Source organism: Colletotrichum lupini, chromosome 3, assembly GCF_023278565.1.
Source record: "Colletotrichum lupini chromosome 3, complete sequence".
In the NCBI taxonomy this organism is placed as follows: domain Eukaryota; kingdom Fungi; phylum Ascomycota; class Sordariomycetes; order Glomerellales; family Glomerellaceae; genus Colletotrichum; species Colletotrichum lupini.
Window position 1 is genome coordinate 5,183,696 of NC_064676.1, and position 21,247 is coordinate 5,204,942.

At 35.8% G+C, this 21,247-nt stretch overlaps 5 protein-coding genes across 5 annotated transcripts; 3 read left to right on the top strand and 2 right to left on the bottom strand.

The window, feature by feature from the left end:
• Positions 1-3,918: 3,918 nt before the first annotated feature.
• CLUP02_06307 (uncharacterized protein) lies at positions 3,919-4,920 on the top strand (the record flags this gene model as incomplete). The annotated part of the gene is made up of 1 exon (XM_049285307.1): positions 3,919-4,920. The coding sequence occupies one exon, from the start codon at positions 3,919-3,921 to the stop codon at positions 4,918-4,920; it is 1,002 nt and encodes a 333-aa protein (XP_049142450.1).
• Positions 4,921-14,726: 9,806 nt separating this feature from the next.
• Positions 14,727-15,907, bottom strand: CLUP02_06308 (uncharacterized protein; the record flags this gene model as incomplete). Its single annotated transcript, XM_049285308.1, has 7 exons — positions 14,727-14,895; positions 14,949-15,088; positions 15,182-15,246; positions 15,312-15,502; positions 15,585-15,653; positions 15,758-15,816; positions 15,887-15,907. 7 exons carry the CDS (start codon positions 15,905-15,907, stop codon positions 14,727-14,729), a joined length of 714 nt encoding a protein of 237 aa, XP_049142451.1.
• Positions 15,908-16,025: 118 nt separating this feature from the next.
• CLUP02_06309 (uncharacterized protein) lies at positions 16,026-17,285 on the top strand (the record flags this gene model as incomplete). Its single annotated transcript, XM_049285309.1, has 1 exon — positions 16,026-17,285. One exon carries the CDS (start codon positions 16,026-16,028, stop codon positions 17,283-17,285), a length of 1,260 nt encoding a protein of 419 aa, XP_049142452.1.
• A 48-nt stretch (positions 17,286-17,333) lies between these two features.
• On the bottom strand, positions 17,334-20,077 carry CLUP02_06310 (uncharacterized protein; the record flags this gene model as incomplete). The annotated part of the gene is made up of 16 exons (XM_049285310.1): positions 17,334-17,396; positions 17,479-17,583; positions 17,746-17,754; positions 17,808-17,914; positions 17,951-18,025; positions 18,088-18,139; positions 18,198-18,255; positions 18,412-18,707; positions 18,840-19,050; positions 19,103-19,230; positions 19,304-19,447; positions 19,506-19,580; positions 19,648-19,675; positions 19,785-19,850; positions 19,903-19,990; positions 20,017-20,077. The coding sequence occupies 16 exons, from the start codon at positions 20,075-20,077 to the stop codon at positions 17,334-17,336; spliced, it is 1,566 nt and encodes a 521-aa protein (XP_049142453.1).
• A 216-nt stretch (positions 20,078-20,293) lies between these two features.
• On the top strand, positions 20,294-20,851 carry CLUP02_06311 (uncharacterized protein; the record flags this gene model as incomplete). The annotated part of the gene is made up of 1 exon (XM_049285311.1): positions 20,294-20,851. One exon carries the CDS (start codon positions 20,294-20,296, stop codon positions 20,849-20,851), a length of 558 nt encoding a protein of 185 aa, XP_049142454.1.
• Between the last annotated feature and the right edge of the window lie 396 nt (positions 20,852-21,247).

Below are 21,247 nucleotides of genomic sequence, written 5' to 3' on the forward strand. Positions count from 1 at the left end.
TAGTTATAATAGCTATAGTATTGAGCTAGCTAAAGAGGGCGCCTAGCCCGAGAGGGGTAGACTTATCGACGGGTATTTTTAATAGAATAAGTTCTTATTAAAGTAATATTTTAACTAGCTAACTTCTTAACTAGTTATTTAACTAGTTATCTAAGTAGTAGTTTATTTATTAATAAGTTTATTTAATAAATTTATTTAGTAGATTTATTTAGTAGATTTGTTTAATAGATTTATTTAGTAGATTTATTTAGTAGATTTATTTAGTTTAAATAGAGAGTAGCTTTAGGTAATATTAAAAACAATAAGGATAAAAAGAATCTTTATGAGCTTTAAAGAGTAATAAATATTAGCCTATTTAGCCTTTTTTTAAAAAACCTCTATATTATTATTAAAGTTTAGAACCTTTATAGTTAAAGAAGGCCGCCTCTAACTATTATAACTAACTATTATAGCTAATTATTATAGCCGACCTCTACTATCGACCTTTTTAACTAGCGCTACTACGTAAGTATATCGCTTAGCTTATTATTAATAAATAGCTAAAGAGGGCAGCTTACTTATCCCGAATTAAATAGCGGTTTTCGTATCGAAATTATTATATTACGTTAAGCGCATACTTAGGATATATTATGCGTATTATATAATTAAAAAGTATACTATATTATATAATTTCCTTTAAAAGCGTAATCCCGTTAAGGTCGATTTTTATACCTATAAAGCTAGAAAAAAACCACTATATAGTTAATTACTTTATACTTTTTAAAAAGAGGTAAAAGAGGGGATTATAAACTTATTTTATTTTTCTAATTTCTTTAAAAAAAATCTTTTTTTTTTCCTTTTTATTTAAAAAGAGGCGAGGGAGGGGGCTATAAACCCTCTTTATTTATATTATCCTCTTAAGAAATAAGGACTTCTTTTTAACTTTTAAGAGAGAGTAAGGGAGGGGGTTATAAACCCTCTTTACCTTTATTACCTTCTTAAGTAACTTATTTAGTTATAAAGCTACTACTTATTTAATAAAGTAATTAAATTAATATTAAATAAACGAGGTCGTATTATAATTAAAATATAAAATAAGAGAATATTATTTACTTATTTTAAGCTCGTAGGGGGAACTAAGAGAGCTATTGCTCTTTTTTAAAGCCGTAGCTTTATATTTATACTTCTTAACCTTTTATATTATAATAATATAAGCGTAGTTTCTAATTAATCGTTTTAATAATATTTAAATAAAAATAATACCGTTAATAAAAATCCTTTTTTAATAATACGTATATATAAGAACGTAGGTATAAAAGTAAAAAGTAAAGGTATATATATATAGCAATAATATAAATATAAGTTAAAAAGAGAAGGAAAGTTAATATTATAAGTAATAATAAGAAATTTATATATTTACTACCCTTAGCCCGTAAGTCGATTATTTAGTTAATAAAAAGCTATCCCTCAGTTATACTTTTTATTAATAATATAGTTTTAAAATTATTTATAATAACGAATATAGAGGTTAATTTACGGATAATTTACCCCTCGCTTATAACTCTATATATAAACTAATTTATTTTATAATTCTTTTTATAAATAGATTCTTATATAATAATATTTAATTTTCCGCTTTTAATAAACCTTTTTATAATAATATAAGTAATTAGGTACGCTTTTTTTAAACGTATATTTATTTAAGGGGGTATATCGTAATAGCTTTAACTATTTATAGCTTTATTATACGTTATATAACCTCGGTTATATAATTACCGAGGCCTATTTTACTTATACTCTTTATATTAAAGCGAGCTTTATACTTATTTCCTATTTCTAATAAATAACTGTTGTCTTTATATATATTAATACCCCTATAGTGACTTTACGATAAAAACTTTTTAAATATTTTTAAGTAGAAGGAGATAACTTATTCACTGCTAAAAAGAGTAAACACCGTCCTAGCCGCAGGTATAACATCCTTAGATGAGCCTAGTATAAAAAGTATACGTTCCTTTTTTTTTTTTTCCCCTACAAAATAGGCCTTCTAGACCTTGATCCAGGCTCTCGGAGGGGATCGGGTTCCTAGCCTCTAAGAATCGAAAGTCGGCTACGTTCACCGCAGCATCGGAGAATTCTTCTTTTTAAGGAATGCCAGGGGTCCCAACATGGTTAATGGGGTTAAGGTAGGGGTATTTTTAGCTAGTGGGGAAGACGTTTCCTATCTTAAGATCGTTCGGGGCTGGTCACACTAGTTTATAAACTAGTGAATATCCTATATTAACCTAAGTACCTTATTATTAAAAAAAGTTAATTCTTTTTAAGTTATAAGTATAAGAATATAGTTTTAATAAAATAATATAATACCTACCTAGTACTTAAATTAAGATACTTTTTTAAGCTTATTATAAAAGAAAAATAACTATATTACTAACTACTTATTATTAAGGTCTATAAATAGCGCTATAGTTTTAACTATAATAGCTTTACTTATAATAAATAAAAAGTCTAATTATAAGTTCTTTAAAAACCTATTTTTAAGAGCTATAAGAGCTTCTAAGTTAAGTTAAAATACTTATTAAGATATTAATAACTAAACTAACTTTACGATAATAACTTTAATAAAAGACTTAGTAAATAATACTAAAAGCCTTATTAATATTAAGTACGATTTATAAAATATAGTAACGTAGCTATAGAATATTACTAATATATCCTATATTAAAAAGGGTATTATTAGTACTAATAAGATAAATAGGGCCGTATTAATATAGTACCTTAGCTTCTTCTTATAGCTCGAGGATAATTATTTTAAATAGTATTAAAAATCTATTAAAAAGCTCTTTTAAATACTCTAGTATATTTATTACTAACTTTGTAATAATAAGACTTCCGGCGCTTATATATAAGAGTAGGTTACCTATTTCTAAATAATAATACTAGCTTATTAATAAGTTACTAAAACTACGATTCTAGCGATTTTTTAATAAGGGAGAGGGTAGAATAGAGGAAAAGATAGGTAAGAAAAGGGTTAAGGTTAAATAGTACGGAATTCGAGGGTAGGGTAGCGTCTATATATACTGCGGCAATCCTCTAGTAATGCAAAACGATGGAGTTAAACAGTGATCCCATATTAACTATTAGCAAACCAACGTGAAAAGTACGTCGGAGTAAGCTAGCTAATTTGACCATGTGAGCGGGTGGCAGCGCACCGTTCAGGCCTAGGTGTTGGCTCCCGTACGGCTGCACCCGCAGTAGCGGCCAGACGATAGCTTGAAATGACCGTTCTGGACTGTTATATCCTAGTTGACAACGTCGCAATGCAGCAAGCACCCCGAAAATAGGGCCAGAAAAACGCATGGCCTGACAAGGTACGATTTGAGCTTACTTGAAATTGGTATTGTTAAGCCGAAGGATTTTGTCTCACTTCGGAGTCGTATGGAGATGGACGTCCCGAAGTAGAAACAAGCATCTCTTGAAAGGGAATGCAGGGAGATGGGAATGCTTGCTGAACTATGCCATTCAGCTTTCGGATCCAAGCCCACGGTACCGTCAAGACATGGTGGATCATGGAGCATTCTGGGCATGAGTCTCGTGGAGAAGAAACTCCGCTTCGGTCTCGTCCGAAGCTTAGAGTAAAATCTAGTGAAGCATTGGGGCTTGCTGAACTATACGAATTTCAGCTGCGATGCTTCTAGCCCAGTCTGAGCAAAATTGCGGTCTAGACAGACTCAAGAGCTTGAAGCATGAAGGCATACACAGAGCTATCATGTATATAAACCACTGATCAAACTCGAACAGAATATGTTTCTTACTCACTCATCACCTCGACTGAAGCAACTTTCACCTTCGCCTATCACTCTACACAGCTTGCAGTCATACAATACTTTGAAAAGAAAATCAAAATCCTCTCACCTCAGGTTCTTAACTTCCGCTACGATGAAGTCCTCCATCATCACTGCCCTCGTCGGCGGCATCATCGCACAACGTGCTGCCGCCACCCCTGCGGACGAACTCTTCGCACGTCAAGCCGGCTGCAACCGTGACAACTGCTTCCGTGCGCTTCTCGGTTCCAAGCCCGGCCCAGCTTCGGCATCGGCAGACTGTTCATCATGGATGCAGGTCACTGAGACTCCTTGCACTTCAACCGCAACCCAGACGGCCACCGTCGTATCGTACACCACCACCTTGGCCAATGCCTATCCTGGGCTCAAGAAGATGAAGCGCGACGAGATCGAGGCTCGCCAGGCCTTGACCACCACCGCTGCTGCCCCGGTCTGCACACCCGCGCAGAACCGCCCAAGCAGCATGCCGGCCTACGCTGAAACGGGTTGCAAGAACACCATCGGAACACTCGTTCCCACGGCGCGCTACTCGTCTGCCTGCTCCTGTGACGGCATCACCGCCACAACAACCACGCTGGCTACCCCGGTCACCACCATTACTGTCACGACCACCGTCGAGGCTGCCTTCACGCCTACGGCCACACCCACGGCATTCGTCCTGCAGGGTTCCGGTGATCGGAGCCTGTATGTGACGGTCGATGGCCAAGGCGCGCTCCGCCTCGTCCGCGACGCGTCCGTTGCCACACCATTCTACGTCGACAAGGCCGGACAGATGCGCAACTTGAACAGCCCGGACAAGGTCCTCGTGGACTACTACCAGCCCGACCCTGCCACGGCCAACGACAAGGTTTACAGCGACTTGCAGGGCACCGGAAACTACCCCATCACTTGCTCGTACACCGGTCGCTCTGACGGTGCGTACTATGGCAACTGCCAATCGAGCGGCTCTCCTACTGGAAACCCTGTGGTCTATGGCTTCGGATACTGCCCGAACCAGGGCGGATACGTCTACATGATCCCCAACAACTCGAACGTCCGCTGTGCTGGAGGTTATGCTTTCCTTGGCTTCTGGCTGCAGGCATACACCAAGGCCTAAAGAGCCTAGAAGCTATGTTTTTTGTGTTTTCTATTCTCAAAGAAGACAGTTTGTATGAGACTGTTTCTTGTCAAACAACTCCTTCAGTCAAAGAGGCTATGGACCTTTAACTTCTCCTTAATTTATAGCTTTTAATAGTTCATCGTGGCGTTTCAAATTCCAATTTATTATAAATTTAAATGGTTTACTTTGAGAAGGTTTAAAGATGTGATAATGCGTGGTTTTTATTATTATGTCGTTCGAAATGTTAGCTAAAAGTCGAAGTTATTATAAGAGATTTTATTAGTATCCCTATTATAGGGTAGTTAGTTTAAACCGTAAGTTAACGAAGAGATTAATTAAATTATATAAATATTTACGTAGTAGGTATAAAAAGGAGGTTCTAACTATAAGTTAGGCTAGTTATAATAATTATAAATAGGGCCCCTAATTAGCCCTTACGTAGTTAGTTATATATTACGATCGAATTAAATTTTTAATTCGATATTAACTTTTTTTTTTATTAATTTAATTATTATAGTTAGAGGTATAATTCGACCTCGGGCCCGTTTATTAAGTCGTTTTTGTTTTTCCTTTTTTTTTTATTCTTTTTATATAACTTATTTTTTTATTTATATATTAACTTTTTTATTACTTACGAATTACTCTAACCCCTTATTAAATCTTATTTTTATAAAAACGTTAGCGAGGTTATTATTATTATTAATTTAATAAGTCTTAAGTATTTCGTGCCTTTTATACGATTACTTAAGGGTTATAATATTAATTATAAACCTCTTTTTTATTATTATCCTTAATTTAACGAGGTATTCGTATAGCGAATAAGAATTAGTATAAATAATTATTAAGATAAGTAAAAAGCTAAGTTAATTAGTAATTTTTTTTAGCGTCGTTAAAATTATATAAAAGAGGTTAATATTATTAATTATATTATAAACCTCTAACGCTAATATACTTCTCGTTACCTACTTACTTTTAGTTAATAAGTAGTAAATTATATTACCGTATATAATAAATTCGCTTTTACTTATACTCTTATTAATTAAGATAATAATATATTTTAATTATAAAATAAAGTTATCGTTATTTATAAATAACTTATTAATAAAAACGTAAAGCTTATTAGTTACTAAGTTAATTAAGTAGTAAACGAGGCCTCGATCGAGATTTGTTTATTACTACTTAAGCTACTTATTAAATACTTCGACGTCTTATTTAGTTAAATTTATAGCTTATATTACTTTAATATAGTTAGAGGTTATTTCGGGCTAATATATACTCATAATATATACCCCTCGCGCGAGCTTAGTTTTATATTACTTTTTAATATTAGTTACGTTTAGATTAATAAAATTAATCTTTTTACCCTACCCCTTTTATTAAAAAATAACGGTTTCTTTTTTAATAATAAAAATCTTATTATTAAATATTAGGGGGGTATTTATTATAAAGACCTCTTTTAGTTTTATTACGAAGTCCGCTTTTTAAAGCTCCTTATCCTCTTTGTTTATTAAGTTAATATTAAATAAACTTAATATATTATTAGTTTATATTTTAATAATCCTAAATTAGTTACTTTCGTACTTAAAAACTAGTAAGTACGGGTCGTACGTAAATATAACTATTAATAATTAATTAATATAAAAGTCGTAATAAGTAGCTTACTAATAAGTACCCAATTTTACGAGCCTATATAGTAGCTTAAGTATTTTAATAATCGTACTTTTTAAGTACTTATTAACTATTTCTTTTAGTAAATAGGCTAGGATTTCTTTTATAAGCCCTATAGCTAATTAGGTATAAGCCTAGGTAATATTACGGCTCTAAATCTCGTATCCCTTTTTCTATAGTAATATTATTAGTATTATTATTAATCGTTAGTTATAGCGCTATATAGTAAGCGATTATATAAATAATATCGCCTTTTTAACGTTACCGTATTCCTAAATTACGTATTTAGATTTTTTATATAGCTAGGGTATTCTTTTCTTTTTAATTTTACAAACTATTTATAATTTAAATATATAGAGGTTTATATATTTCTTTAGGTTATAAAGGATAAATTAATAGACCCCTCGATTATAAAAAGTATTTATTTTAATAAGATTTAATCCCTTATATAGCTTTTTAATAGTTATAATTATACTTTTTTAACGTAGTTTAATTACTAGCTTAAAATCGGCTTTTTTTTAATTATATAAAAAGTATTAATTACCTCGTTACTAATAATAAATTATTATATTAAAGCTTACTATTATAGTTTTCTATAACGTCTCGCTAGTAGTATTAGTACCTTTTTAGTAATTTCTTTTTTCTTGTTATTTATTAATATTATTATAACGATTTTATTAAAGATAATCTTTTAAGCCTCTACTATAAGTTATATAGTTTCCCTTAGCCCCCCAATAGAGCAATCCGCCGGGGCCGTACCGTATATTACGTATTAAAGAAAACTAAGTATGATACGCTCTATACCTAACTACTAACTAAAATAGTAATTAACTAACTCGATTATTATCTCCTTTTTATTAATAGCTCCTAACCTTTTATTATAGTCCTCCTAAGTTCTAGCCGCTTATAGGGCGAGCTTTATTTACTTTAATACGTATAGGACCTCTTAGTACTAGCCCGCGTAGGTAGCTAGGTTTAGTATAATCTATTCTTTTATATAAGTTCTCGTCGAGGTAGTGGTTTATATATTAATAGGTTTATTTAGTAGATTTATTTAGTAAATTTATTTAGTAAATTTATTTAGTAAATTTATTTAGTAAATTTATTTAGTAAATTTATTTAGTAAATTTATTTAGTAAATTTATTTAGTAAATTTATTTAGTAAATTTATTTAGTAAATTTATTTAGTAAATTTATTTAGTAAATTTATTTAGTTTAAATAGAGAGTAGCTTTAGGCAATATTAAAAACGATAAGGATAAAAAAGATCTTTATGAGCTCTAAGTAATAAATATTAGCCTATTTAGCCCTTTTTTTAAAAACCTCTACGTCGTTATTAAAGTTTAGAACCTCTATAGTTAAGGAAGGCCGCTTTTAATTATTATAGCTAATTATTATAGTTAATTATTATAGCCGACCTCTACTATTAACTTTTTTAGCTAGCGCCGCTATGTAATAAAAAGGGTAGCTTACTTATCCCGAATTAAATAGCGGTTTTTATATTAAAATTACTATATTACGTTAAGCGCGTACTTAGAATATATTACGTATATTATATAATTAAAAAGTATACTATATTATATAATTTTTTTTAAAAGCGTAATCCCGTTAAGGTCGATCTTTTGTACTTATAAAGCCGGAAAAAGACTATTATATAGTTTCCTTTAGTTCTTTTTCTTTTTATAAGTTAAAAATTACTTTATTAGGATCCGTATAATATAGTTTAATTACTATAATTAATACTTTAAAGGGCTAGTTACGATCCCTCGTAACTATATAAAATCGCTCGTTAATAAAAATTAATTTGTATAGCCTAGCCTATTATTAAGTAATTTCGTACTATATTTATATATTTAAATTTAGTAATATATCTAAATTACTCCTTATATTAGGCTTATTACGTATAGTAATTACTTTATTAACTTACTTTTTTATACTTATTTTACGTAGTATTTATATTATTTTTTTAATTACTCGGGCTCGTTAGCTTATATTTAGTAATAATAATAAAGCTAAGGTCGTTTTTAAATATATTTTAAATGTTAATAGCGTTAATATAAGCCCGTTAGGCCCTATAATATTATTATAGTATTTAAGTACTATTTAGAAGTATTCGTTATTAATAGAATCGGGATTTTCCTTTTTAATAATTTTAAACGCTCTTTTTAATTATTAATATACCCTTTTTACCTTTTTAATACTATAGTATACTTTAACGGGTACGACTTTTAGCTATATACTATAGGCCGTTATATTTTCTTTAAATTTTACTAACTTAAAGCTAATATTAGCGTTAGTTTTAATATTATCTAGCGGTCCTTAGTATATATTAATTTAGCTTTTTCGTAGGGCTACTTATACTATTTTTACTTATAAATCTTAGAAGAATTACTTTATTTAAAAAGATATAGCTATGTTAATTATATATAGTATTAGCCGACTATTTAAATAGAAAATATTAATAACGATTTCCTAGTTAAAGTTAAGCTTATTACGTAATTTAAATTTAAATCTACGTGGGCTCTACGTATTTATTTAGTATTAATAATATACTTTTATTAACTACTCTAGCGCCCCTATTTTAATATTATTATTATTTAATTATTTTAAGAGGTTATATAACCTTATACCTAATGAGTACCCGAATTTTAATATAGCTATCTAAGTTTACTTTTTATTAAATAATTAATTAATTTCGTATTATTAGTAAGCCTTATAAACGTATACCCCTATTATTATTTAATTATTTTAAAATACTTATTACTAAAGATTCTATTCTTTATATTATTAAATATAATACTTAGTCGATTTATATTTTTTAAATATAAGAGAAATAGGGTATTAATAAGTAAAATATAAAAAGTTATTATTCTAAAGTACGTCTCTATTTTTATTATACTTAGGGTAACGATTTCCTTACCTAAACTAAAGCTAATCCTCGTAATACCTACTATTAACGTATTAAATATTATTAGCGCGATTTCTTATAATACTTAGAATTACCCTTTTCTTTTTATTAACTATTACAATACCTTAGTATTTAGGATAATCTTATAGAAATTATTTAGGCCGTACTTTTTATTTATATAGAATACTTATACGAGCTTAGTATTTAAATAATCTAAGTAATATAAATAGGACCCCTCTAGCTACCCCTGAATTTACTTAGTATCTTATTTTCTTTTTTAAGTATTAAGAGAATAGGCTTCGGCCTTATTAAATTCGTCTTTTTAGCTATTTTTATATCCGTTATTTAAGGGGCCTTTTTTTATTATCCGTAAATAAAAGCTTACTTATTAAGAGCTTTTACTACTTTTTATTTATTTAGCTTTATATATTTTTTAGAAACTAACGGGGTAAAAAAAGAGTAGTCAACCTTATTAATTTCGTTATAATTTAATTCGTTAGTATAAGGAGTAAGATTTTCTTTATTTTTTAAATCTTTTATAAGGGGCGGATATTTTAAGCTACTATTTTAACTATTATTACTAGGTTCTATACCCCCGGATCTGCCTTTATATATAATAAAAAATTAATTAAACTAACGAGGGCTAGTTTTATTATTTACTACTCTTAACTTTTTACATTATTTATACGATTTAGTACGTTCTTTTTTAAAGTAGTTACTTAACTAATATTTTTTTTTTATAAATATAGTATTACTTCTTTTATTACCCTATTTGCGAGTTAAATCTTAACCTATTTAACGAATTTAGGCCTCTTTATTAGTAATTACCGTATTTAACTTTTTTTTTATACGTTTAATTAACTTAATATTATTAATAAGGGCCGTTATATACCTAGAGGTAGGTTTAGTATAGTATTCTTATTTTAATATTAAAGCTAGATTTTAGCCTTAAGTAGAGTATTTTGTAATTTTTAAGTACTTAATATAGGGTTATTTTTATTTTTAGTATATACTAAATTATAATATAGAAATATCCGACTTTTTATTTATTAATTCCCTTATTTAATTAGGTTTTCGTTAGCTTATTAATTTAATTGATAAGCTTTTTAAAGATTTTTATTCGTAATTTACCCTTTATTATCTTAGTTATAAATATATAAAAAATTGCTCGTAGCTTAGATAGGAGCTCTAGGTTTTTATTATAAGTCTTAAAGCGGCTTTAGATTACGTTAATAATACTAAGAAAGTCGTTTTAATTAAAATTACGTACTGCTTTATAATAATAATTAGAGGCTTTACTTATAAGTACGATATTAATTATTAAATAGTATTAGTATTCCCTAATTCTAACTTTTTTATAATAATTATAAAATATCGTTAAGGTTTCTTATAAAACCTTATACTTCTTTTTAAAGTATAATTTCTTTTTTAAAAAGATCTTTTTAAAGTTTATAAATTACTTCGTATTTATTATTATATTTTTAGTATTTATATATAATCCTTACGTTACTACGTATTATTAATAATTTCGGGTCGTTTATTTCTTTTTTTATTAACTAATTAGCGCCGAATTTTATATTAATAATAATAACGAGTTATAAATTAAAATAAGCGGAATCGTCGATTATTATACTCTTAGTACTATATTTCACTTTTATATATCCTTTTATAACGATAAATTATCGTTAGTAATTATAAAAAAGAAATCTACGTTATTTACTCTTTTTTTAAATTTATTAAAGCGATTATACGCCCTATCGACTTATACTTAGTTCTATAGTACGAATTTCTTTTTTATAATCGTTATTATTAGTATTTTATATAGTTCTCGTAATTATAATTATATTAGTAATACCCCTCGTTTATAAAAAAATCTATTAACTATTTTCATAATTCTTAAGCTTACGCTTATAAACTATTTATTTAGCTAGTAGCTAAGGTCGTTTACGATTTTATAAAATAGGGGTTACCTTTATAGCCCTTTTCTTTTTATAAACCTTAGTTAAATAGATTAATACCGCGTTAATTTACTCGCCGTTAAGCTAATTTATAATTCTATATATTTACGTCCCCTAATAATCTAAGTTAATATTTACTTATTTATAAAGAATTAGGATTCTATTTAAAATTAGGTTTTATCCTCTTTTTTTTTATTTTAATTTATTAAGGGTCGTATTTTAGTTTATACCCGTATTAATAGTTATTAGTATATTTAATTTTAATAAAAATATATTCAATCCGCGCGCTAGCTATAATAAATCCGTACTTTTATTACTTAACGAATTTATTAAGGTTTAAGAAATTCCTATTTTTTTTTACTATTTCGTTATTACTTTCGTTTTTATTATTTCTAACAATTATTATTACTTTTTTAAATCGTTAGCTATCGTACTTACTAAGATCCTCTTTTTTATTTAATATAAAAAAGTAGGTTTTAATAGTTCCTTTTTTTAATAGTAGCGGTAGACGTTTATATTACTATAAGAAAATATAATAATTAGTCTCGGGATCTTTATTAATTACTAATTTTTATTATTCTATATACTTTTAGCTTCTTAAGCCTCGTACTCTTTATAACTTTTAAATAGTTTCTTTTTTTAACTTACTTCTTTTAGGGTAGTATTCTATATAAATAATTAAAAATAAATACTAAGCGGCTCGTAAAAGAGCTATATAAGCTATTAAGAACCGTATAGGCCGTTAAGTAAGGTTAACGAAATTAAACCCTCTTTTTTATAAAATTGCGGGCTTTAAAGACTTATTAAAAATACTACTTATTACTCGTACTTAGTAGGGGTAAATACTTTAAAAACTTTCTTTTTATGGCTTTTTAGTACCCTATTTTATATTTTTTTAAGTAGTTTTTTCCATAGTTTAATTATCGTTAAGTAATTATTACTTATTAATAATCCTTTTTATTACTTAGTTAATTTTTTAAAATTAATAATTATATACTAAGAGCTTAGTATAAAAAAGAGCTTTTTAGTAGCTTTTTAAAAAATTCTTTTCTTTTCCCCTTAAAACTATATTTTTTTAACCTTTTTTTAAACTAATTATAACTTTAATAAGAGGTTATAAAATTACTTTAGGGTAGCCGCCTTTTTTTTAAATTAATTTTTAAGATTTATAATACTCTTAACTTAATATTATTAAGATTTTTAAATCCTCTCCTCCCTTATTAAACCGTTTTTTATATTATATTTTTAAATAATATTCGGGGGGTAATTAAAAGGATTACGAAGAGGTCGTTTAGATTATAAGCTTTAAGGCCGTATTTATAAGATCTTTATAATATTAAGCTTTTTTATATACCGTAAATTTCTTAGTTTTATAACTCTTATATAGGTTCTTATTACGCTTATTAAAAATATTTATATTTAGAAATCTTTTTTTTTAATTACGTAGTACTTTTTTATATTATATTATTAAGCTCATCTATTATATTAATTAATTAGGTAAGTAGTTATTACGTAAGTATTTCTTTTTATTAATTTAACTAGTTAATTTTTAATTACGGGCCGGCTATAGGAAAGTTATTTAATAAAAAAGCTACTTAAGGCGATAGTAAAAAGCTAGTTACTTAAGCTATTTTATTAATTAACGTAGTTTAACGTAGTAGACGTCGACTTTTTATAAGTAATAAAGGGCTACGATTATTTAATTCTATATAGTATTTAAGAATTACTTCTTTTTTTTATTTATTTTTATAAAGTTAATTAATACGAATCTTTTATTTCATATAGTATTAAGAAGTCAGTTTTTTTTATTTTTATATATATAATAAGATACTTTATTAATTTATAATAATAAAATTTAATTACTAATTAGTATTAATATCCTTATTATAAAATAGTTAGTTCGAACTATAGGTTAATAAAGAAATTAATTAAATTATATAAATATTTACGTCCTCCTAACGGAGCAATCCGCCGGGGCCGTACTATATATTACGTATTAGGGAAAACTAAGTATATTACGCTCTATACCTAACTACTAATTAAAATAGCTCCCGACCTTACCCCGTAGTTTTTTAAGTTCTAACTATTTAGAGGGCGAGCTATACTTATTTTAATATATATAAGACCTCTTAATACTAGCCCGCATAAGTAGCTAGATCCCGTATTATATACTCTTTTTTATTAAAAGTTAAGGGGCCCTTTATATATTCTTTTATATTTATAATATAGCCCGTATTAAAGGGATTTTTAGTTTTATAAAATATAATTTTTAAGTTAATATTAATATACTAAATCTTAATATTTATATTAGTCCGGCTATTTATAGCGTTCGTATTATTACTTAGCTAAATTCCGTATTATTAAAAAGTATTTTACTAATCCTTGGGCGTATTTACGTTAGTTATAATAGCTATAGTATTAAGCTAGTTAAAGAGGGTACTTAGCCCGAGAGGAGTAGACTTATTAATAGGTATCTTTAAGTAAGCCTACTAATTACTAACTATATACTAGGAGTAGAGTAATAGTTTATATATTAATAAGTTTATTTAATAGATTTATTTAGTAAATTTATTTAGTTTAAATAGAGAGTAGCTTTAGGTAATATTAGAAGTAATAAGGATAAAAAGAATCTTTACGAGCTTTAATATGAGTAATAAATATTAGCCTATTTAGCCCTTTTTTAAAAACCTCTACGTCGCTATTAAAGTTTAGAACCTCTATAGTTAAGGGCCGCTTCTAACTATTATAGCTAACTATTATAACTAATTATTACGGCCGACTTTTACCGTTAACTTTTCTAACTAGTACCGCTATATAAGTATATCGCTTAGCTTATTATTAATAAGTAATAAAGTAGCTTACCTATTCCAAATTATATAGCGGTTTTCGTATTAAAATTATTATATTACGTTAAGCATATACTTAGGGTATATTACGTATATTATATAGTTAAAAAGTATACCGTATTATATAATTTCCTTTAAAAGCGTAATCCTATTAAGGTCGATCTTTTATACCTATAAAGCCGGAAAAAAACCACTATATAAATATTTGCGTAATAAGTATAAAAAGGAGGTTCTAACTATAGGTTAGGCTAGCTACGATAATTATAAATAGGGCCCCTAATTGGCCCCTGCGTAGTCGGCTATATGCTGCGGTCGAATTAGATTTCTAATCCGATAGATTTAATTGCCCGCTTGTACTTTAGTTCGCACGCTGAGCCACCAAGTCACACTCGATGAGATTCTCAACATGCGACTGGCCGCACTTCTAGAAATTGACGATTCTTAAATTCAAACCGCTCTCCTTAACTAGCTGGTGCCAGTGATCTTCAGTGCGTTCCAACGCCGAGAGCTGGGTCATCATCAGAATATCGCCCGCTGTGGCCTCCCAGTAAGCACCCGTACGCGGAACAACCACCTCAAAAATCAACAATTTGCTGTATCCGGGCTTCATCGCCTCTGCCAGGGAAGCTAGAATCTTCTTGCATACGTCATCTGGCCAGTCGTGCATGATTGAGTGCATGAAGTAGGCCTTTCGCCTTTGATAGGCTGCTCGGTCAAGAAGTCGTGTCTCATCAGCTCGATGCTGGTGTCAATGCCCTCGACGTCGTTGATGACGACGGGAAGATCCTAAAGGATGAGTTCCTGCTTGACTGTTAGCAAGGATTCAAGAGAATATAGTGGGCCTCAAGCAAGATAAATCCTGTGACAAGAAAGACTGACGCCTGGATGATTCGAATACATCTTCTTGAAATCGTCAATGTCATGGCCAAGGCCACCGGCCACATCTACCAGAAGTGTTGCGTCGGGCGAGGTATCTGCACCTGGGCATAGGACCAATTAAGGAGCAAACCTAGGAAAAAGGTTGATGTGTACGGGTTCACGATGCAGGCCAAGACAGTGAAGAGAGCATTGTAAACCCAGAAAAGAATGCGGAGACATCCTCTTCTGGGCGCCAGAGTGATACGTATCCCGAAAGCGAGGACAAAATTGTAAAGAGTAGCACCCTCACTATTACATACGACCAGGGAGAAGAAGGACCGACTTCAGCAGCAACGCGATGGGCTGCAATATGAGTTAAGTTAGAGAAGATAGCATCACTGAGAATTGAGTTCAAGGTATCGACCCTAGGAACTTAGGAGCAGTGAGGCAATCTTTAGCCAGCGCGACTGCATTTGCCCCCCGGCTTTCAGCCCTTGTTGATCAAGTAAAGTGAGACTGCTGCGTTGCGGAAGACGCCAGTGACAATCCAGTATCGTATTAAAGGACATTGGAACACGCTGAACCAACGGCTGCTACGTCCCAAGAGAATATGAGACGGGGACGAGCCGCAAAGCCGCCTTCGTTGCGCTGATCTCCTAGCCAGTCAGGTTTCAGAAACGTTGCTGAAACGGGTGGGGGTCCTCCTCGATGCCAAGACTAACACACGGCAAGAGGCAGCTTTTTCATCCCATGTCCACAAGGCGGGATACTTTAACTCCACGTCAGGCAACTGACAGAAATGCAAATTCGTCTCATAAAAAATAGAGGCTCCAAATTTTAGGTTTCCTTACACCTTTGGACACACATGATGCTGTTTCCTTCATTGCTGTTTCCTCTCGCGTTCGCGTCTTACACGGTCGCATCAGAGGCCCAAGTATATCGGGGCGGGGTACGAACATGCCCTTGGACACCACTCGAGACGCTCTTAGAATGTTCGACTTGGGATATTGCGACAGAAAGAAAGCAAGATACAGAGACTAGGCAGAGGCAACGGAATGAGACGACAGAAACTGAGCCATTAGGATGGACGGGGCCTCACGGGTGCGCAGGAGCCTACTGCTTATACGCAAATCGCGGTTTTGCAAATGGGCGTGGGATCGTCATCATCTCGACACCAGAAAACGTGCAGAAAGCAAAGAGCTTGGAACAAGACCTGCAGACTCCAAACCGGGAAGATGATCCGTCATCACGGAACCCATCATTCCAGATCGCAGAGGTAGAAGGCAAGGGACTCGGCATGCTCGCCAATAAGACCCTCGCCCGAGGCGACACAGTCATGCTCAAGACCCCAGTCCTCCTCGCCCACCGCGCCTTCATCGAGCGCACGCCAGCAGCAGACCGGCACTTCCTGCTCGACAGCGTCACGACCTTCCTGCCAGCTGCAACACGCAAGACCTTCCTCGGCCAGATGGGGCACTTTGGCGGCCACAAGGTCAGCGATATCATGGCGACTAACTCGTTCCAAATGGACCTTGGCGGCGGTGCACAGGGCGACGGCCACCATTACGGCAACTTCCCCGAGGTGTCGCGTTACAACCACGACTGCCGTCCCAATGTCGCCTTCCGCATCGACGGCCTCCGCCACCGGACTACTGTCGTCAGACCAGTTAAGCCCGGCGAGGAGCTGACGATATCGTACCTCGACCAGCTTGGCGTCCGCTCTGTGCGGCAGCACCGCGCCAAGAGGGCGTGGGGCTTCGAGTGCGGGTGCTCGCAGTGCAGCCTGCCCAAGAAGCTCGCCGCCGCCTCGGATCAGCGGCTGATGGAGGTGGAGGATCTGGAGAGGCAGCTCTCTGATATCGGCGCCAAGGTGACCGTGGCCACGGTGGAGAGGTTTTTGAAGCTGTATAAGGAGGAGAGGCTTGAGTCAAAGCTGGCTGGCGCGTATACAACTGCGGCGCTCAACTTTAATTTGCTTGGGAGGAATAAACTAGCTGTCAAGTATGCCAAGCTAGCTGTTGAGGCTGGTACGATTGAGAGCGGGCCGGAGACGGGGGATGTCGAAGCGATGAGGGAATTGGCGGCAGATCCGAAGAAGCACTTCACTTGGAGAAGGAGGCTTTGATGAAGATGCACAAGATAGAAACTCATGGCCGGTTTACGTTGAGTTGAGTTAGACACACCGCCATTTACGCGCTTGAGGCTCGCACCATTTCTTGGGCCCCGTCAACGCCACCTTTGGAGGTGTTAAAATCGCAGTGAAACCCAAAGAGGAAAATGTACATTTTTGTGCCTCATCAGCCCTATCATTGCCTCACGGGGTGTTGGAAATGCAGTGCAAAGTTTACGAGCGTTCGCCCATCCCTCAAATCTAGGTGGGCGATGCGCCAATTGAAGAAACTTTGCATGCCGAGATCAGTAAGCTATGAAGAGCAGACACAACTCTTCACTGCAAGAAGGACAGCATGGCTCATGAGGTCGTCTCTAAAAGAAGTTCTTAGTCAAGAGCATAACAACAACAGGAATTCATCCCAAAAGGGAAAGCAGCAGAGTCAAGCACCCTGCCACAACCCGAAATGAGACACCTTGTCGTCCTGTCACGGTCAGCAATAACATTAGACATTGCATGCGTACTCCATAGCTCCACGTGGGTCATGATAGACGCAGGTTGACGCAGGTCCAGAGTGTATAGAGCATTCGACCCAGGCAGCTCATAATTCTCGTCGAAACATTCGTTAAGAAGCTGCCGTGCAGCTTATTTAAATGTAAAATCTCAGATCTTCCCGTGACGTTTTGTAAAGAACGCGCCCCAGAGCCCAGGCTCAAACGCAGATCCGGGTCCCCACAGGAAGCGGGTTCCCTCATCTAAGTCCAACGGGCCCCATCACGATAACCTTTCGGCAGATCCGGGCTGCGGGCCGTTCAACTGTTTCTCGAATGGTTGCCGCGCGGCGAGTCGGCCGAGCCGTGGTTCTTGGTCTTAAATGTGACACAGAAGCTTGAGGGGAATGCGGCTGTTTTGAGCAGGTTATCCTACGTTGACGGTAGAGCGCAATTCCCAGATCGTCGACTGAATGCTGGGATTGTTCTGGGCTCTGGGTAGTTTCGTGGTGTGAATCCCGTCGGTATAAACCTAAATGACAACTACATCACAAGAGAGATCATCCAAAACTAATACTCTTTAATTAATCTAAGGGCACGAGGAAGAATGTTGTTAAAAGCTGGTAAGGTTATCGTGATCGCTGTTCTACTGCGTAGGGCGTGCAAACGTCCCTGAAGATCGTTTATTTTGGGTCATGGGTACACCGCCAAGACACCCGAAGCGGTACAATGTCAAGCTCTTTCGCTGTTTGTGGTGAGCCCGGTGAACTCGGTGAAAGAATGATTCGCTGAAACCTGACTCGCCCAACGGCGTGTCCTCGTATGATGGAGAAAAGCTCGGGGCATGAATTTCTGGACCGGCATGCCGTATCATATTGGAAGCCCAATGCAACTCGGACGGGCGCCCTTCCCCTAGTCGCAGAGAACGGTCTGTCCGCGTTGTCAACTGCATCCAACAGAGAGGGGTTTTCTTTCCTCCCCCCTCCTTTTTGCGATGGTGGATGGGTGTCTCACGCACACAGAAAACGCCGGCAGTCCGGAAGGAAAAATAAGAAGATCGAGATCAAAGACACGGGACGCTAGCCCCAGGAACAAGGAACATGGCGGCAGAGAGGAAAGTCGGCGCCGTGGGCTGGAGAAGGTTCGCTGTGCGCTGGACGTCCTTGTGACGGGATGACAGGCGGGCGGGTGAGGAAGGGACGGTGCTTGGTTGGTGGTGTGTCAAGGTGTGGGGAGGCCCGAGGTGCCGGAGGGCCCACTCCGGCCTGGTCTGGCGAATAGCAATGGCGCTTTCTCGGCCGATGCGGAATTTTTGAGCATCCACCCAGCCACCCCGGCCACGAGCCAGTGACGTAGCTGTGATGGTCCTCGGCGGGATCCACGCTCAACTTCTTGTCTTTTTTTCCTTCCCTACTGCGATGTACTAGCCCTAGCACGCCTAGCTTTGAGTCGTATCGCGAATTAACCTTCTGTCCGGCATCGCCAGCTTGTTTTTTCTGATCGTCTAGGCCTTTTGTTATGGAGAAATCTCAATTGGGATACCTGGTGCTGTGCGGGCGACCGACCCCCCGCCCTCCCTTCCTCCTCTCCCGTGTAAGACAGACGTAATGTTCCCTCCAGATGAGGAAAGTCGAGACCAGGGTTGTGGTTTGATTCATCAAATTCAAACGGGCCTCCTTGCTCGAACTAAAACAATTGATCAAAACGGCGCATCAGAGACAATGGTCCCCGAGACGCGGTGGACCCCGCGTTGGGTAGATAGCTTCTTTGTCTTGGACGTAGGGAATGGCGGTAGAGCTGGAGGTAAAACAAGCTTGAACTAACACTCGCTCAGGCGCAAAAGCTTGAAGTCCCCTCAAACCCGGGTTGCTCGCAGTTCGGCAAACCAAGCTACCGAGGGAAAATGCTGCACATCTGCGTCGTAGTCCGTGGTGTTAGTCCAAGATTTACCCTGCAAACTCGAGCGGGGGGGGGGATTCGACCAAGAATTCCGTCTGCCTTTCCTGCGCTTGTTCAATGCTACCCGTCAATGCCCATGGCACGAAGAAAATGTTTCCACCCACACACTTGTTCACTTTGCTCCCCGATGCTGTTGGCTCTCATCACTGGCTCTTCGTGACATCCCTACCCCTGCTTGTCACATCCATAAGGCCCATGACTTGCAGGCCCGGGCTTCCCACCCAGCCCCATTCAATCGTCCTCGCCGGGGGGTGGCCTTTGAGAAGTTCGCTTGGCAGATTTGCAGTGAGCCATACCCATAAGGTTGCCCTGCCCTTCTCTTATTGGAATGCGCTCATTATGGTAGACGGGCGTCATGTTCCTGTCACCAACTACATACTATTTATCACTTGTGTCCTTCCCTCCCCGCCCTTTGCAAGGTCTAGCTCAGCTGTCACCTGAGGTCTCATCTTCCTTCGGGTGTCTTTACTAGACTTCACCCATCAACGGCCACTCACACATAGCTCCCACCAGTCCTACAACATCAGTCATACAACATACACCACCATCCAAAATAAACTTATTCTCAACACCATGGCACCGATAACACCAATCTCAAACACCCTCTCGACCCTCGCCGCAGGTCTCACAAAACGCCACCCATCAGACTTCCTCCCACCAACAAGAACCCTCCCCTCCCCCCTCCGCGCCATCCTCGCCTCCCGCCAAGTCGTCACGACAATCACCTCGACCCCCGAGACGACAGAAGAGTCCGCCTCCAACAACAACCTCAGCGGGGGCGCCATCGCCGGCATCGTCATCGGCTCCATCGCCGGCTTCCTCCTCCTGCTGTGGATCGTCAAGTCGTGCGGCATGTGGAGCCGGCCCAACGACTGGTCCGAAAAGGACGAGTACGACGAGCGCAGTCGCCGGTACCGCGGCCGATCGCCCGGCTCAAGGCATCGCAGACGCACGCAGCACCGGTACCATCACGAGACCTCGAGGCACAGCCATAGTCGGCGCCCGTCGTATGTGGTTGACGAGGTCCGGTACACGCAGCCTGTTGTCGTTGACAAGAGGAGGAGGGCTAGCGGGTCGCCTTTGCCGCCTGCGAATGTGTATCGTAGCAGTCGTAGCAGGACGAGATACTAGACACGAAGGAGGGGAGGAAAGCTGGGCTCCTGTGGTGAGATGAGGACCCAGCTGCATGATTACATGCTGTTGTTGCGAGGTGTCTTCGGGTTGATTCCAGATTCCCGAGGACTTTTGTTTGTGTAACAAAGACACAAGGAGCGAACACAACTCTTACGACTTTATGAAATGTATTTATTTGCGTGCGGTACAATGTAATTAGACCTGATACCAAGAGCAAAGTCATCTGTATACATCAAAGACGTCTCTCCCTTGCAAGCCTCGTATATGACATGTGCTAGAATTGTGCAGACGTGGTGGCTTTTCGCGTATTCATCTCATATCCTGTGCTTTGAAGTCGCATCCCACTTTCGAAATGTAAGGGAATGCATAAGTACGCAGTGTCGCAAAGTCTGA